The sequence below is a fragment of the Acinonyx jubatus genome, chromosome B2 (assembly GCF_027475565.1).
Source record: "Acinonyx jubatus isolate Ajub_Pintada_27869175 chromosome B2, VMU_Ajub_asm_v1.0, whole genome shotgun sequence".
In the NCBI taxonomy this organism is placed as follows: domain Eukaryota; kingdom Metazoa; phylum Chordata; class Mammalia; order Carnivora; family Felidae; genus Acinonyx; species Acinonyx jubatus.
This window is the reverse complement of record NC_069385.1, coordinates 112,858,475-112,876,891: the sequence shown is the minus strand read 5'-3', so window position 1 is coordinate 112,876,891 and position 18,417 is coordinate 112,858,475. Positions and strand designations below refer to the sequence as shown.

At 42.5% G+C, this 18,417-nt stretch overlaps 1 protein-coding gene across 5 annotated transcripts in view; it reads left to right on the top strand.

Annotated features, from left to right (window-relative positions):
- Nucleotides 1-18,417, top strand: part of DNAH8 (dynein axonemal heavy chain 8) — a 329,266-nt gene that overhangs the window by 230,185 nt on the left and 80,664 nt on the right. For all 5 annotated transcript variants that reach the window (XM_053222854.1, XM_053222853.1, XM_027057830.2 and 2 more), the window contains 6 exons: nucleotides 811-966; nucleotides 2,790-2,972; nucleotides 6,745-6,850; nucleotides 8,618-8,870; nucleotides 8,991-9,181; nucleotides 15,734-15,855. In XM_053222854.1, coding sequence (XP_053078829.1) covers nucleotides 811-966; nucleotides 2,790-2,972; nucleotides 6,745-6,850; nucleotides 8,618-8,870; nucleotides 8,991-9,181; nucleotides 15,734-15,855 — 1,011 coding nt within the window. The remainder of the gene's footprint in view (nucleotides 1-810; nucleotides 967-2,789; nucleotides 2,973-6,744; nucleotides 6,851-8,617; nucleotides 8,871-8,990; nucleotides 9,182-15,733; nucleotides 15,856-18,417) is intronic.

Sequence of the window (18,417 nt, the reverse complement as noted above, 5' to 3'; positions counted from 1 at the left end):
CACTCACAGTGGCGTAGAGGCAATAGCTGAATCCAGTGGGTAGAGAATAAGGAGATGGAGATTTAAGGACTGAACCTTGTGGAATCCTCACTTTTAGGCAGGGGGAGGGATCAAAGAAGTTAAGAGTTCAAAGCCACTTAGCTAATGCGAAGATCAACCAGCCCAGTGTGTCTATTTTAACTAATCAACAAACACTGAATTAGAAATGGGGCCCCACCAGGCATTCAGAATTCTAATTTTTTACAAATGTAATGTAAAAAGTGAACACACAGTCTTTTAAGTTGATCTTAATGAAAGTGTCTATCATATTCTTCCATTGAGCCACTGTCAGAGACAGAATACATGGATGGACCCTTGGTTTGACTCAGTATATAATTTCTGACGCTCTTATGCTTATTTTTTTAGTTACTTGATCATCTTGTGAGTGGTCCTGAGGAGATAAATGAATAGCACAAATGTGCGAGTTACTTTGCTTTCTCTTAGTTACATTGTAACTAACTATGTAAGCATGACAGGTTTAATCCTTGATTACGTCTCTTCCATCTGTAGGAGCAGAGCTGTGACATTCCCTTTAAGGAATGCCACCTGACTCCTGTTTTGATCAGAGATTCAGTTGCACATCCAGGGCTTCCAGAAAGTCATGGCCTACCAAGTTTTGAAAATAAAATGTTCTTACTTTTATTTTTCCTAAGTAAGGCTTCCTATATAGCCCTTAAAATTCTTAGTCACTTGTCCAGCAAATCTCTTTGTTTCCATTAGGAATAAGCACATTCTTTGTAACATTTATGTAGTAATGAACTCTATTTCTAGGTAACATCTCTGAACCATAAATATTTCCGCACACACTTGGAAGACAGCCTTTCCTTGGGCCGACCCCTTCTCATTGAGGATATTCGTGAGGAGCTGGATCCAGCCTTGGATAATGTATTAGAAAAGAATTTCATTAAATCAGGCACCACATTCAAGGTGAGCTTCAGGGAAAGAAAAAAAAAAAAAGAAGAAGAAGAAGAAAAGAACAATGGTGACATCTACTTATCTTTTTGAGTATAGCAGCGAAGGCACTTTCCTTGAGGTGGTAGTATTGGATACACTGGAAAAAATTATTTCCAAAATCATATTTAGTGTTTCCCTTATTTTTTAACAATATATGAAAAAACACAGGGAAGGGCAATATCTTGGTTAAAGTAGCCATTTAGCTGACACTAAATAACATATTAAGGACAGACATTGTCTGGTTATAATAATATATTAGTGTTACACACACACACACACACTATATATGTATATATATATATAGTGCATATATATGTGTGTGTATATATGTGTATGTATATGTGTGTATATATATGTGTGTGTGTATACATATATATATATATATATTATGTTTGTATGTTAGCAGCTCTGAGAAAATTGGATTTATAAGCCATATTCTCATCTATACAATAAAACCTCTGTGTTCTCACTGGAGAAAATGGCATTTTAATACAGTCTATGAACATTTCTTTGTTCATTTCTCTCTTTATTAACTTTCAGTTTAAACTCACAGACTTTGCTAGAAGTTATGGATTGCTGTTTCCCATCGTTGGTGACATGAATCATTTTCAGAAGTGTTTCTTTTTTTAATTGTGGCATTCTCTACCTTTAGGCTTCTTTGGTTTTATTTTTTTTTTTAAACATTTAATTTTTTTTAACGTTTTATTTATTTTTGAGACAGGGAGAGACAGAGCATGAACGGGGGGGGGGGGGGGTCAGAGAGAGAGAGACACAGGATATGAAACAGGCTCCAGGCTCTGAGCTGTCAGCACAGAGCCCGACGTGGGGCTTTAACTCAAGGACCGAGAGATCATGACCTGAGCTGAAGTCGGCCGCTTAACCGACTGAGCCACCCAGGCGCCCCTCTTTGGTTTTATTTCTTGATGAATGACAACATTTCTGATTGAGATTTTTCACTTTGGACAACTTAATTTCATGAATATCAGTGAATAAGTAAAGAATGCAGATTTTCTCATTAAACAAAATTTTATTTAGGAAAATATTTTTCATAATGTGAATTCTTTTATATGCCTTATTTAACATGCCAAAGGAGGGTGTAGGATTTTTATTCCTGAAGGTCTTTCTGAAGGTCTTTCAAAAGAACAGATCCTTATCTGGTGTGAAGGCATGGGGCTTGAGACTGTGGGAGTGCCTTATTGATGTGATTTCCAACCACAGGTAGAATCAAGATTAATTAAAAATTTAAGTCCTTTACAAATGGTATCATTTTCACCTCACTTTTAGATAGCGAAACCAGGTGTTTTTAAATATACTGCAAATTGTAGTGTCTAAGATAAATGTTATGTCTCTGGATAAAATGTTGGCATTTTTTTCCTTTGAAAATTTCTTTAATCTTTTCGGTTGTCAAGTATGCTTCTTTGAGGACTGTGAAATGCAAAGAGGGATAACACTTCCTCTAAACACCACAGATTTCCTCAGCAGGAAACAATTTCCTCAAGTGGGAGAAAACGGGCAAATCTGGGATGTGTCTGAGTTTTCCCTTAGGCAACATTTGTTTGGGATAAATGTTTCTTTTACTTTGCTTGGTGTCACGGCTAACAACATCTTCGGGCAGGACCACAAATCTACATTATTTAATTATTTAAGATCAGTGATTAAAGTTTTACAGCTTTTTCCTTTGCAATTCATCCAAATTTCCCAGCGCTGACCTCTGTTAAATTCTTTCCTAATTTAAACCCAGATTCCTTTCCCTGTCCTTTAAGCTGTTTTTTGATTGTGTATTTGAATTGATATAGGTGAAAGTCGGTGATAAGGAATGCGATATCATGGATACATTTAAACTTTATATTACTACAAAGTTACCAAACCCTGCCTTCACCCCTGAGATCAATGCTAAAACATCAGTCATTGATTTTACTGTCACCATGAAAGGCCTTGAAAATCAGTTACTAAGGAGAGTGATTTTAACTGAGAAACAGGTAATAATTGCTCAAGGTAGAGGACTACTTCTCATAAATTATAATAAAAGCTTAAAATGTATTCTGAAATTGTTAAGTATATGAGAAAGAAAAAAATAAGCAAACTGTATTTACCTTCGTTAACATAAATATTTGTTTAGCTGTCTCAAGTCTTTCCAAGAAATCATGTACCGAATTCACCTGTCTTCCAACCCCACACATGCGTGTGCGCACACACATACACACACACACACCCTCACACTGCTCTTTCTGTTTCTGTCTTTCAACCTTGGGGTATGTTGGCTTCATGTCTATAGTCCCCTGGATGGGTGATCTTTGGTGTACTGGGAAGATTCAATAAAATAGTGATCCTGGAGAAAAAGAAATTGCTCTGAATGAGTATATTGCCACTGTAGAAGTTTCAACTACTACAGTCTGGTACTCTAATGATACAGAGAACCTAACTTTCATTTTAATTGAATAAAATTTGCATGAAAGCAGAGAAATTAAGTGTGATTGAGGGTCCCAATAAAACAAAGAACAACTTAAAACTTGAAGACTTTAAGAGACTGATACAAGATTAAACTAATTTTTAAGATAAATCTCAGGAAACATTTAATGTTATGCATAAAATATGCTTGCATAAAATGTAATTATACGTATTTGCATATAGAAAATATATTTGCATAAAATCTGAGAAAGATTATATTTGCTTACATAGAATTAACTTGAGTATTGAGGGTTCAAGGAAAGGGCAAGTTTAGCAATAATAAGACCAGAGAGGCTTAAAATGGGAGGGTGAGAAAAAGATTGGCAGCAGCAGACTTGGCAAGGAAAAGGGAAAGACAAGAAATAGGAACAGGTGCCACGGACACAGGAAAGACATTGGAAGAGGGAAAGAGAAATGATACTCACACCAGAGAAACAGAGACTCAGGGGCGCCTGGGTCGCGTCCGACTTCGGCTCAGGTCATGATCTCACGGTCCGTGAGTTCGAGCCCTGCGTCGGGCTCTGTGCTAACAGCTCAGAGCCTGGAGCCTGCTTTGGATTCTGTGTCTCCCTCTCTCTCTGCTCCTCCCTGCTCATACTCTGTCTGCTCTGTCTCTCTCTCTTTCTCTCTGTCTCTCATGAGCGCGTGTGCACGTGTGCTCAAAAATAAATAAACATTAAAAAATTAAAAAAAAAAAAAAGAAATAGAGAGACTCAGTAAAAGGAGAAGTGAAACCCTACCTGATTAACAGAGATGGTTACCTTGGGGCCGGCCCTCCCAGTCTGGTGGAGGGAAGGGGGTACAGTCCCACCTTCCATTCTTGGTAGCTGTTGGGTCTTCCAACAAAGAGCCTGGGGTTTCTGCAGTCCAGAAAGGGAGTCATGGCACTTCCACAGCCAGGCAGAGAGAGCATGGGCCTCATTGCCTCCTCACCTCTTAGGGCCACATGGTGCCTTCCTTCATGGTTTAACTGGTGCTGTTTATCTGTTCTGAGATGATTCCTCACTGGTCCGGTATCCCATGCAGGCTGCACGAATTTCTGTAAGGCAGGCCACTCCCTGTTTAAAGTAGGCTACACTCTGTCCCCAGAGGGCCCCACACCTGATCTTCTAGGCTTCAGCTTCCCCTTCAAGGGATACATTAAGGTGCTTACTTCAATCTTGCTGGAAATACACACACACACACACACACACACACACACACACACACACACACTTACTCTGCAGGAAGACACCCTGACCGTCATGTTTAACCCTCTTAGCTATATTGCTCTTACACCCTCATTTTATGGAGGGACAGAGACCACAGAGAATAGGGTCTTAACCCATAAAAGCACATGGACTTTCCACCCTGCCAGCCCTCCTAGATAAGCTTTACAGGTCATGCTGTAAAACCCACAAGTGTCCACTGTCCCGTGATGCTTGCTTTTCCAACGTGATTTCATTTTGTCCACAGATTCCTATACTGCCACCCAGAGGTGACCATTTTAATGGAAACAATGCATTAGGCATTCCCATGCAAATGCAGCCATGACCTTCATTGCCACCCCATCAATAGTAAAATGACAATAATACAACTGTGTTGGAGTTGGAGGACAAGGGTATCAGACCTGTCTTTGCCAGTAACTAACCATGAGAATGATAATGGGATGTTATTTGGAGTTAATATTTCTGAGTCCTCAGTTTCCCCAGATATAAAACAAAGTTGTTGAACGAAATTTAGCACACTTCAATTTCACACATATTTATCATGCCAGGTCCTTTCTCTGCAAAACCTCAGGGCAAGGGCTCTAAGGAATACAAAGGTGAAGCAGATCAGCTCCTGCCCTCTAGACGTACAGGATCTCATTAGAGGGACCTAATCTACACACAGATTGTGACGCAAGCCATGGCCCGTGTAAAGACAAACCTGGTGCGGTGGCTTCTGATGGACAAATTGGTTTAAGAAGACTTTCTGAAAGTGGTAGAATTTCTGAAGTGGTTTTTCAAGAAATTTTCTCAAATATGTACCTTAAAAGCACTTTCTTTTAACATAATTCTAAGTACAGTGCATGATTCTATTTAAGGTCAGGAAAGAAAAGTGCTATAAAAAAATGCTACGGAGGCAATTTCCATTCACTTTACGTTGAGCCAAGAGTACTGAATCCATGTTAAATTTCCTGAGTTTGAAAATTGCACTATGCTTGTGCAACAGGATATCCTGGTTCTTAGGATGTTTGCTAAAGTTTTCTTAGGGGTAAAGGATCATGACATCAGCAAATGTTTCACCAATAATAATAATGGTGGTAAGTATTATATATATGTATATTATACATATGTAATATATGTATATTATATATATTATGTATAGAGAGAGAGAGAGAGAGGGAGAATGGGAGAGTATGATGAAGCAAAATGTTATCTGGTGAATCTAGGCAAAGCATATGTGAGTTTATTATATCAGTGTTGTAACTTTTCTGAAAATTTGAAGTTTTTTCCAAATATAACTTGAAAAATACATTATTTTTGTTGAAAAAAAATATGCCTTCCAAACACCCAGTTTGGCCCGTCTGGTAGAAAGAGATGTCAAACAATGGAAAATGGATTTGTATTGGCAACTGGCTGTGTCAAACCAAACAAACTGCCTGGTGTTCCCATAGGCAGATCCCAAAGCAAGAGCTCACATTCAGCTTGGGTGGCCTCTTGGTTTCTTAATATTATGTCTCTGCTTCTACCACTTCTGCTTGCCAATAAAGTTAGCATTTCACACAGAGACTGTGTGGGAACAGGGCCACTCTAATTTAAATAAACTTAGATCCAGGAAGAGAGAGGGGATAATCAGACAAAATTATTTTAGCAGGGGCATCTCATGCATGCTATGGAAGCTTAATGCTAGTGGTCATCATTTTTTTTTTTTAATTAAAAAAAATTTATTTATATTTGAGAGATAGAGACAGAGTGTGAATGGGACAGGGGCAGAGAGAGAAGGAGACAGAATCTGAAGCAGGCTCCAGGCTCTGAGCTGTGAGCACAGAGCCCGATGCAGGGCTTGAACCCACAAACCCTGAGATCATGACCTGAGCTGAAGTCGCACGCTTAATTGACTGAGCCGCCCAGGCGCCCCTAGTGGGCATAATGTTTTTAAGTGTCCAGAGATACAAAAGTACAGATGGATAGATTTGACTAGTGATGGTAATTTCTTCTGTCATTCCAGAGGCACTTTGGTTTAAACTTTTAAAAATTGACCAGAAGCACTAGTAAATGGGATCTGCCACCATGGCTGGTGATCACAGTTCTGCTATTGTTTCGTGTCTCTTGATAACAGGAATTAGAGTCTGAGAGGGTTAAACTTTTGGAGGATGTGACTTTCAACAAGCGGAAGATGAAGGAACTGGAAGACAACCTTCTCTACAAATTAAGCACCACAAAAGGTACTGATTTATTAACAAGTCACCAAACAGTGGGTTCTGAACAAGGATTTCTGGTGCCCTCTTTTCAGGACCCTCGTGATTGTAGATGTTAGGAAACAGTTGAGTTACCAAGGCAAACACAAGTGAGGCAATTTCCATCTAGACATTTGAAGAGGGACCTCAGAGAATCTGATTTTTGAATTAGCAAACAGAGCCTGAGCATTTGAGAATAACACAGTTTTCTTGATATAATTGCTCTCTCCTGAGAAACATAAGGGCTCCCAATAGAGCTAGGTAACTCATAATAGGCTAATTTGCTTGCCCAAAGGAAACTAATGTGCTCGATCTGATTTTTTTTTTTTTTAAGATCGACTCTTTCATTTGGCATTGAAATGCAGTTACCACAGCGGGTTATGAGGTGTGTAATCTGTGTCAGAGGCACTTGGGCACCCAAGGCCCAAGCTCACTCTCAAGTTGCCTTGACCATCTACTTAGAAGTCAGGGATGGGTTCTCCCTGGGGCAGTCTGATTTGGGGATGTAGTCTCTCTCAATAAATAAAAATATCCTATCCCAAGACAATAAAGTCAGCAAACACCATATTGTTCTGCAGTAGGTAAGTTACAGTAGCCTAAATCCTGCTATTGATTACAGCCTCATAATGAGTGCTTCCCAGCAGCACTTTAATCCTTGGAGATAAACAAAAATCTTAACCTCCAGAAGTACATGATATATCATTCCTGCAGCGGTCTCCAGCACTACCTTTACAGGGACCTCATGGAAAAGACCTTCTATCTGCCTTGATTGCACTGCTTGTGTTCGTGAACTTCTCTGTCCTCTGGTCCAGTGACTTCTCCCAGCCATGTGGCTACCCCTGGGCGTTCTAATATCAGCAGGGAGAGCAGAGGGCTCTTGCCCGGCTCCAGCCGAGTGTGTGCTGGATCAAGGTGTCATCCCTGCGAGGTTGATTGCAATTTGGACTTTCATGGTAGACCCAGAATGCCCATCGGAGTAACTCACACCTTCCTGAAGCATTCACCTGCCATCCAGAGGTCTAGGGTCAGGCCAGAGCACGCTATTTGCAGATATCGTGACCTTTTAGCTCAGCATGTCCCAAGTATCTTTCCATATCTTAAAGTTGGATTTATTGTCACAGAAACATGGGTGTTTCTATTAAAAATGATCATGAAAGGTGAAACTAAAAATAAAATGAGGATTTTTGTTCCTGGCGGGACACTTCCACTATCCCCCAGTTTCCTCTTGTTGGAGACATGGAGGGACCAGAGTTCTCAGCGGCAAGGACTTATCTACTAAAGCTGGACTAAAGAGGGTACCATTCCACTGCAAGCTGGCGTGGAACATGGGATGGGCTCCCGCCATAACTCAAACTGGGTGGACGAGCTCATGACACTTTGAGGGGGACCATGGAGGGGATAATGGAGGGGAAAGCTGTGTCACATAAGGCACGGCTGAAACCGCTGGGGGTACATGGAGCCTGATTTTGGTCTTCAGACACTCGCAGGCCAGTCATGGGGGCTGCCTTGTGAATCACCTTTTGCAGGTGTTCAGGCAGCATGGGGGACAACCCGTCCCCAGGAATGTTTAGACGGATTTAGGCATCAGAGGACAGTTGGGCTGGAAGCCTCTTGGTGTGTTAGTTAACATCTGCCCTTCTCCCTTGCGGGCTTTGAAGACAGAGACTTGGAAATGGACAGGGCGATTTCGGAAGTGATGCGTCTCCTTTGTGGCTTCCCCCATCTTGCCTTCTACCTTCCCTGTTTGGCTTTTAGGTTCCTTGGTAGACGACGAATCTCTCATCGGTGTCCTCCGAACCACCAAGCAGACAGCATCTGAAGTAAGTGAAAAGCTGCACGTGGCCGCAGAAACGGAGATCAAAATTAACACGGCTCAGGAGGAGTTCCGGCCTGCAGCCACCCGTGGGAGCATCCTCTACTTTCTCATCACAGAGATGAGCATGGTCAACATCATGTACCAGACCTCGCTGGCCCAGTTCTTGAAGTTATTTGACCAGTCCATGGCCAGGTGGGGAGTAACTTAAAATTCCCTCCCTTCCCCCACGCAGGGTCACTTAAAATTTCTGTTTGTGTTCCTACTGTCTTCGGAGTGGCTTTTTACTTCTTTGACTTTTCAAATGCATTGCAGATCTGAGAAGTCTCCACTACCTCAAAAGAGGATTACGAATATCATTGAGTATCTGACGTATGAGGTTTTTACATACTCTGTCAGAGGCCTGTACGAAAACCACAAATTCCTCTTTGCACTCCTGATGACCTTGAAGATCGATCTTCAGAGAGGAACAGTGAAGCACAGAGAGTTTCAGGCTCTCATTAAAGGTGAAGGGCTTGGAATATGGATGCGGTATGTAGAGGAGACTGCTTCTGCTACGCTCTTTGATGTGCTGTAGACCCATTTTTATAGCACAGTGGGGATATTATGTTCCCGTGAAAGCGGAAGTTCTTTATTGACACCTCTTTTGTCTTTTCTGATTTCCATTCATTTTGCTCTGGTTACTCAAGATGATTTATTTCAGGTGTGTGTGAACTCTGTGATTTTTGTTGTTGTTGTTGTTGTTGTTGTTGTTGTTGTTTGTTATATAATTACCTTAAGTTTGATCCTTGCTGCTCGTGATTAGGAAACCCGAATGCCAGAGGGAAGAAAAAGTAAGGCAGCTGTTGAACTTTCTATTGCAAGAGACCAATTACTTGAGCAAGGGATATAGTGATTTCTAAGATGGTGAAAAAGGCACACTTGCACTTCATATTGGAAGTTAATCCTATTCGTCGCCTATCTCCATGTTAAAAGTATCATTAAGAAGATAAAAGAATGCTATTTTCATTCAATTCAGTTAAACAAGTGTTTATTGAGCATATCCTATGCAAATCCACCATGCTACTGTTGGGATAGAAGGATAAACCAGACATTGCTTCAAAAGAAATAACAGTCTCATAAGGGGAGTATAGATAATTAATTTTTTTTTTTGCCAAACAAGGCAGAATAACCTAAATGTTAGAAGAAAGCTAAGGGACACCTGAGTGGCTCAATCGGTTAAGCATCTGACTCTTAACTTTGGCTCAGGTCATGATCTCATGGTTCGTGAGTTTGGGCCCCACCTCAGGCTGTGTGCTGATAGAGCAGAGCCTGCTTGGGATTCTCTCTCTTTCTCTCTCTCTCTCTCTCTCTCTCTCTCAAAATAAATAAAAATAAACTCTGAAAAAAAGAGAGAGCTAAAAACAAAGTGTTAGGTCTAAAAGAAAGGAGAGACATACGGTTGGTGAGGTCAGTAAGAACTCTTTGGAAAATATACTGTTGCAGGTTAAGCCATGAATTTTTCAGATTAGTTGATACATGGGAAAAAATGTACCATTCTATTTCTTATGGTTTTTTTCTCTTTGTATAAAGTTTAATAAATCATTTTCTGTCTGCCCTTCTCTCCACAAAAAGAAGAAAGTGGCATTTAAAAAGGACTCTGAAGGATAGGTAGAAGTGAAAGATCCATTCCACGCTGAAACAGAACAGCACAAGAAAAGGAATGAATGAGTGGGGCGTGTAAATGGTGAGCCTTGATTGCTAGAGGAAGGATTTTCTTGATCTGGTGAGAAACAAGGAGTTGTGTAAGGTGGTGATGTGGTCCCTCAGGAACCTCTTATCATCTTTTAAGAAGATGACTCCAGTAGACATGTATGGGGTTAGAGAAAAGAGGTTCAAGGGAGTTTATTATACTCTTCCCAGCCACAGGTACTACATGGTCAGCCCAGGGTAAAGACAATGGGAATATAATGTTTGTTTGTTTGTTTGTTTGTTTGTTTAGAGACAGAGTGTGAGTGGGGGAGGGGTAGAGAGAGAGGGAGGCACAGAATCTGAAGCAGGCTCCAGGCTCTGAGCTGTCAGCACAGAGCCCGACGCGGGGCTAGAACTCACGAACTGCGAGATCATGACCTGAGCGGAAGTAGGATGCTTAACCGACTGAGCCACCCAGGCACCCCAAGACAATGGGAATATAAAGGCAGAAGCACACATGAGAGATCGTGGAAGTAAAATGGCAATGGGCCAGATGTAAGAGCCAAGAGAGGGGTCAGAAATGAGTCTAAGATTTCTGGTCTATGTAAAGATTTGCTCTGGTTGATTGAAAGAGGGGTTAGTTTGAGAGGTGTCAGAGTGGAAGAGTAATGAATGTGATTTGGGGACCTAGTTTCTTTCAGAATAGGCCAGGTTTTGTGGACATAAAAACAATCCCAAACCCAAACTTTCCGTGGTTTGACACAACAAAGATATATTCTCATTTGTTTTCTTTCCAACATGCCTGTCATGGTCACCCAGGAATTGCTTCTATAATTACTATGGCAGAGGAGCGGGATAAGACAAATTGTGTGCTGGCTTTTAAAAGTTACTCCACAAGTGACACATGTCACTTAAAGGCTTATCTTTCATTAGCCAAAGCAAGACACACAGCCGCAACCAACTTCAAAGAGAGCAGGGACGTGCCCTTCCCCTGTGTGCGTGGAGGAAGGGGAAGCTGAGTGTTTTCGCACAGCTCTGGTGACTACACACACGTGTTGAATTTGCAATATCCAGCAGACAGTTAGAAAGGATAGGCCAGACACTTTAGAAGAAGTCAGACAGTTGTTAAGATAGGCATAGAAATAACAGCCAAAGCCATGGGAACGAAAGTGATCGTGTAGGAAAAACAAAACAAAACAAAACAAAAAATGTCGACTATTTCTAAATTCATACTACGAGGTGGTAGGATGCGACACGCTTCTATCCTCAACATCCTATTTGTAACAAACAGGCGGTAAATGATTACTTCTTATTACTCCATCATGTTCTTTCCCTACTTTAGTTAATTTCTTCCTCAAAGTCAGGGTAGATGATGGTTGTAGAAACCTTGCAAACAATTTTGCAGACTCTCTGAAATTTCTTCCTTGAATTTTTATTTCCTGTAGTTCAAAGGAAGCTGAAATATGTCACTGGGTTCGTATTTTTCTCAGGTCTAATGCACCTGGAGAAGCTGATGTCTTAAAGTGTAGGTATAAGGCAGCGTGGTACAGTAAGGTGGGGGCTGGACCAAGAAGCAGAGAAATGAGCTGGGCTTTGCCACTGACCAGCTATGTGAGCTCAAAGACCCACTACCTCCATGTGCAAGAGGCTGAGGGGCCCCGAGGGGAAGTGATAAGTACCACCCAGGAGAGGTGGGGCAGGCGGTACAGAGGGTCCAGGCATACAGTTTGAGGTCTCTGGGACGTTTAAATAAAGTGAACCTAAATTCACCAAACCTAGAAGCTTCTTCTGACTCATTTCAGTCACCTTGAAGCTCTCTCACTTGGACTTGGGGCCACATCCTCAATGTCTGGGACACTGGGCCATGGGGAGGAGGGACATTGGAGCATGTAGGAATCCAGGCAGCAGCAGGAGCAAAATGGGCCCCAAATGCAGGAAGGCCTTCTAACTGTGGAATACAAGTGAGAAGGGAGGTGTACTTTGGATCTTTCCTTGTTGGTGAGCTGGCTTTCCTTCCCCAATCCCATCTGTCAACATGGCCCCTGAGAAGGAGACAGATAGGATTTAGACAGAAGAAGGAAACCTGGCATGTTGGGCCATAATGGGTTGTGGGAAGGATGAAGGAATCAGAGGTAGAAGGAAGTCAGGTGCCAAGATCCTTACCTCTTCCCAGGCTCCTGAGGCAGAACCTCGGGTGGGTACAGAAGGGTGCTCGAGAAACATCCAGACAGGAGACGCCCCTGCATTCTGCCCAGAGCCACATCCCACTTCGCAGGTGCATGGCAGCATTGGTGGAGGGGAGTGGCTAGATGGATGCGCCTGATGTTTGGCAAGCAGGAGCGTGGGCATGGATGGGCATGGACTCTTGAGAGGGCTGGTGTGCAGCAAAGGCCTGGGGTTCAGGCCAAGAAGCTGCAGGGCAGGTGAGCTTTGTAACTGGACACAAAGGACCAGTCTCTGTGGATAGCAGCCCAATGTCCCCATAGGTCAGGCAGGATTTATCATAGCTCAGAGGATGCACTGCAGGGACCTCAGCCTGTGACAGAGATGGAGGGCAGCATGCGGATCTGAGGCACCCTCCCCATCAAGATACAATCCCAACCCACCAGTCTCTCCTCTCACCCACCCAGCCAAACCCAAGCTATGAAGGAGACTGGATCTTTCGCAGAAAGGGTGTAAATCAGAGGAGACTGAAAGACACAGTGAGGAGGGGATTTGTGAGGAGGGTTAGAGTGGTGACTGAAAAATTTAAAAAGGCTACACATCTGGGCTGTGGTGAGAGCACATCTACGACCCCATTTCATAAAACTGGAGAGTCAGGGAGAGCCTGATTGCACAGGGCCAGGAGAGCCGGTGAGAAGAGTTCGGATTTAATTTAGTTGGCAATAGGGAGCCTTCGAATGTTTTACGAGCAGGAAAGTAGCATGAGCAGAGCAGTGCTTTAAAAAGATTAATTTGGATTGTATGACAGTTTGGTTGACAGAAGTACAATCAGCTCAGCAGTAAAAGAGTTTTTTTTTTTAAGACAAAATTGGTTTATTATAAAGTTTGTATCATTTTTGAGCTGTCTTACATTTTAACCAAATTATTTTCATAAAAATGATATATGATTTTGTTTTCAATATTCTTTACAGAGTTAACAAATAGAGCCCTTAGATCTTATATATATATATATATATATATATATATATATATATATATATATAATTTTTAACTCCATACTTAAGAGGGAAAGAAGACTTATTTATTGTAGCAGAAATATTTGATTCCCCCGGAATGACTGTCCCTTTGTGTCAATTCCTACTTGGTTTCTGCAGTATTTGACAGGTGCCTTTGACTTTCTTCTTCAACTGAGAATGTCAGAGTACTTTGAAAAATGAAATAGATGCCAGGGACAATCCTTTGTTACAGAGTAATTGATATAACTATTTTCCCCGCCTGGTTATTTTAGAAAGATCCCTTCTTTCTTTTGTCATAAACCACAGACACAAAGACACCTTAGGGAGTCTCTGCTCTTGCCTTCCAGGTTGGATTGGACCCGAGCTTTCCAAGCCTTCCAAAACAGAGAATTAATGTTTACTATGTTAACAACTAATGTTGCTCTTACTATGGGCCAAGACTCTTCTAAGCTTTCTACATACATTAATTTACTTAATCCTCACAGTGACCAATCTGGTGGATTCTATATCATTACACCCGTTTGACAGAAGAGGGGATCGGAGAGAAACTGAGTTCTTTGTCTCTGTGTTTATGCAGCTAGCAAGTGGCACAGAGAGCCAGGATATCTTGGGGAGCAGGATGGGCTGTGATTGTTGTGGGTTAGGGGAGGTACGCCAAGATGTTTGAAAAGACTCGTTGTGGCCTAAATGTCTTCTCCTGATGTCTTTGAAAACTTTTTTTTTTTTTTTTTTGGAAAGAACCAAGAAGAAAATGTGTTGGTCTCTAAGATAGAGAAGCAGAGTCCCTTGAGTCTGCAGGTGATGCTCTCTAACAGTTGCTTCTCCTGCAGTAAACTCAGTACTAGCAGAAATGGTGCTAGAGGACGGTTTTCTCTTTCCCCAGGTGGCAGAGGAAGGTTTACCCGTTCTAACGGCATTTTGGAGCTCAGAGCTGCTGACCCAGAGGGGGGCAAAGGGATTTATAGGAGCAGAATACTTCAGCTCATTCATCTTCTCAGGAAGGTGCTAGTGGGAGAGCAGATGCCCCCCTCCCCCACCACCATTGTCCCCTCTACCCCCTCTTTTGCCCAGAGGTCATAGGGGAAGTGGAAGGCATTTGATGAGTTCTTCTGAAGGATAATAGGATTTAAAAGTTCAGAATCACTGTTTTGCATACATCCGAATTAAACAGCATAGCTGGCGTTATTATGATAAAATGTTACTAGAGACATGCAGTTGAGGACTTTTTTTGAAATTGTAAACATAATTATGTGTCTTGGTGGAAGATTGTTACATTGAGGATGCTCTTTTGATTTGTGATTGGCTTCAAAACAGGATCCAATGGTGTAATTCATTCTCTCCACCAGACTGCTAAAAAGCAGGGGTCTTGTGTGGTTTTCTCTGCTTTATCCCCAGCGCCTGGCATATACTGATACATAAAGGATGTTCAGCAAATATTTGTTGCATAAATGAATGAATAAATGATCTGAACATGAGTTACTCCTTTAAAAACCCACAGAAGTCTTACAGCCCTCCTGCCCTCCATCTATCCATCTTTTTGACCTGGTAAAAAAATAACATTGAGTATCAAACTTCTGGAGGAGTGAGGACTAAGAAGTGACTTTTGAAACCACACATGAAAAGATCAAGCTAGGGGCGCCTTGGTGACTCAGTCGGTTTGAGTGTCCGACTTCGGCTCAGGTCATGATCTCACAGTCTGTGAGTTCGAGCCCTGCATCAGGCTCTGTGCTGACAGCTCAGAGCCTGGAGCCTGCTTTGGATTCTGTGCCTCCCTCTCTCTCTGCCCCTCCCCCACTCGTGCTCTGTCTCTCTCTCTCTCTCTCTGTCAAAAAGAAATAAACATTTTAAAAAATTTAAAAAAAAAGATCAAGCTAGTCAAAATTGTAAATGTCATTAAATTGATTGTTAAAAAAAAAAACAAACCACGATAAAACCCCCAACAACTGCAACCACCTGAGAAAAATTCTGTGCAGGGAGAAATGACAAGAAGTTGCCATCTGTGTTTTGTAAGATGGTTTAAATCAGAAAAGAAAACACTAAGACATGGAGGAAATGTACTCCAAAAAGATAGCCACACTTTCTGTCTTGATTATTTTCCCATTTTCCCATTTTCTCTGTAATATGGTTGTCTCGTGTCGGTTATTTGGAATATAAGTGTCTAAAAATGAAGCACAGGCTGACCTGATTTCTACGGATGCCCTTCCCCAGGGGGAGCAGCTCTGGATCTGAAAGCCTGCCCTCCCAAGCCGTTCCGCTGGATCCTTGATATGACCTGGCTGAATCTTGTGGAGCTGAGCAAACTTCCACAGTTTGCAGAGATTATGAACCAGGTAACAGAGGGCTGGATGAAACTGCACATCTGTAAACCCAAACGTAACCCGGGGCCATTTTAATTGGGGCCTCCTGGCGACAATTCCTTCACCCAAGGGGCTATCTGCAGTAGTGTAGCATTAAAGCACCGAGCTCTCTGGGGCAGATTTTGGAGGGGGAATATCAGAGGGAGCCTTGTCACAGGGGAAGGTGACTGCCTTTTCTTCCTGTGTGAGTGCATGGGTCATTCATAAGCCTGCTTAACTCAAGTTGTTACAATCCGAACAGGTGGGTGGTCCCTTTGCTGTAGACTGTTGATGTTTTTACATTTTTACTGCTGCTTCTAATTAAATAAATTGTACACATTTGAATTTGTGGCGCATTAAGAGGTATGGAACCTTTTTAAAAAAATCATCATTTTCACGGTGAAAATATAAAATGGTGAAGGAAATGGTGAATATGCTGAACATGTCCTGATTCACCTGTTGCTTTTCTTTTTTCTTTTCTTTTCTTTTCTTTAAAAAATTTTTTTTAACATTATTCATTTTTGAGAGACAGAGACCGAGTACAAATGGAAAGGGGCAGAGAGAGAGGGAGACACAGCATCCAAAGCAGGCTCCAGGCTCCAAGCTGTCAGCACAGAGCCCTATGTGGGGCTCAAACCCATGAACTGTGAGATCATGACCTGAGCCGAATTTGGATGCTTAACCGACTGAGCCACCCAGGCGCCCCTCATCTGTTGCTTTTCTTACTTGAAAATGTAAATTTGTTACTGTGGATTAGTTGTCGAATTCAGTTCTCACTGGAGAATAGCTGTGCAACTCAGCATAAAGATCAGTGTTTATTTCTGGGGTCTGCTGGTCATAACCACCTATCACTGATGCAAGGCCTGTGGTTTCCCAATGGCAGATGCTGAAAATCATCTTTTTGGGGGGGTGCTGGTGATAGACAACTGGGGTGATGGGTGGAATGCAAGTTGGTAGAGACCTCATGCTGTCATCACTGATTCCCTCCCCTCTACACACACACACACACACACACACACACACACACACACCCTGCCCAGCATACACTAGGTGTGTCTGTTTAGTGGCATTTCTGAAACATTATGGAGACTCTTTACCTATTCAGCCATGGCTGGGTCCACCTGTGATGGACAGTAAATTTTGTTTTGTAGTACAGCCACACGAGTCCCTCAAGACCAAACAAGTAACTCTGGGGAAAAATATGGTGGTCTGAGCCTGGCCGGGACTGGTAAGGGAGACCTCAGAGCACCACTGGAGTAAAAAATAAATAAATAAATAAATAAATAAATAAATAAATAAATAAATATCATTCACCAATTGCGCCCTCTGCTGGCGGGTTAGGTTGACACTGGGATAGGCATTATCATTTGCCTCTGTTGATTAGAATTTAATTACCTGTGGTGAGGAATCTGGCAGCTACTACTGCTTAACTATAGAATAAGTATTTTGCAACAGCTATAACCATGCAAGGGAAGTATTATTGGCCCCGCTTTATAGATGAGAAAACAGATTCAAAGGGGTTAAGTACTTGCCCAAGGCCTCATAGCCACTGATGGCAAAGCTGTCCTCTGACCTCATGCTCTTTCCCTGACATCATGAGTTATTTCTCTCCCAGTCACCATTGGACGGGCCAGAAATGAGGGAGCGGCCATCCTAAGGAAAGATGCAGAAGTTCACGGGAGCTGACATCAGGTGGCCATCGATTTGGGGTCTCTGTGGCAAGAAAGGGCAGAAGGAGAAGGGGGTCAGTCTCCCAGCTGAATGGATGTCAGGAAGAGAAATAGAAGTATCTCAAACAGCATCTGCCCTGCTTTGGCATCTCAGGCTGAACTGTTTAGCACCTGGAAGTGGTTTTGTTGGTAGAGCCAGGAAAAGGGATGGGAAGTGGAGGTGAGCAACCAGGGGCTGGAAGATATCCCATTGCCCATCACAGACGGGGCTTGCTTGGAAGCTCCATCGGGTAGAGTCAAAATTAGCAGATGCCCGCCAGGTCAGTAAGCTGGGAACGGACACCCTCTCTCTTCTCGCGCCTCCTCTCTAGCCGCAGTTGTGGAGGAGGGCCGCAGGGGGCGATGCGGGCAGCACCCACGTACCTGTGCAGTAGGGTGGGGCACCAAGTGTGCAGGGCAGATTCTTTGAGAGCAGTCAACTCCAAGGAGCCACTGCAACAATCTTCAGGAGAAAGGTGGCAGTTGTGAAACAGTTCAGAAATCCTCCCTCTCCTTTTAGTGCCCCAGGGACAAAGTTGGAATGACTGCATTACAGAGCAATTGTTCTGCTGTTCATTTTTGTGCTGCCTGGATCCTATATGATGAATTATTTGCGGGACGTGGACTTTGGGCGGTTATTTAACCCCTCTGTGCCTCAGTGAGAAATGAGGGTAATACAGGTAACAGTCCGATCCTTGGATCTGGCACACAGTATCTGCTCTGTTAGCTTTTGCCGTTTGCTTGCAGCTCTTACCATGGCTTTTAAAACATGCTTACAAACATGGTCAAAATAATCCCGGCTGCTTGTTGCAGCGTCGGGCTCATCAATCTACAGTTTTTGTAATTA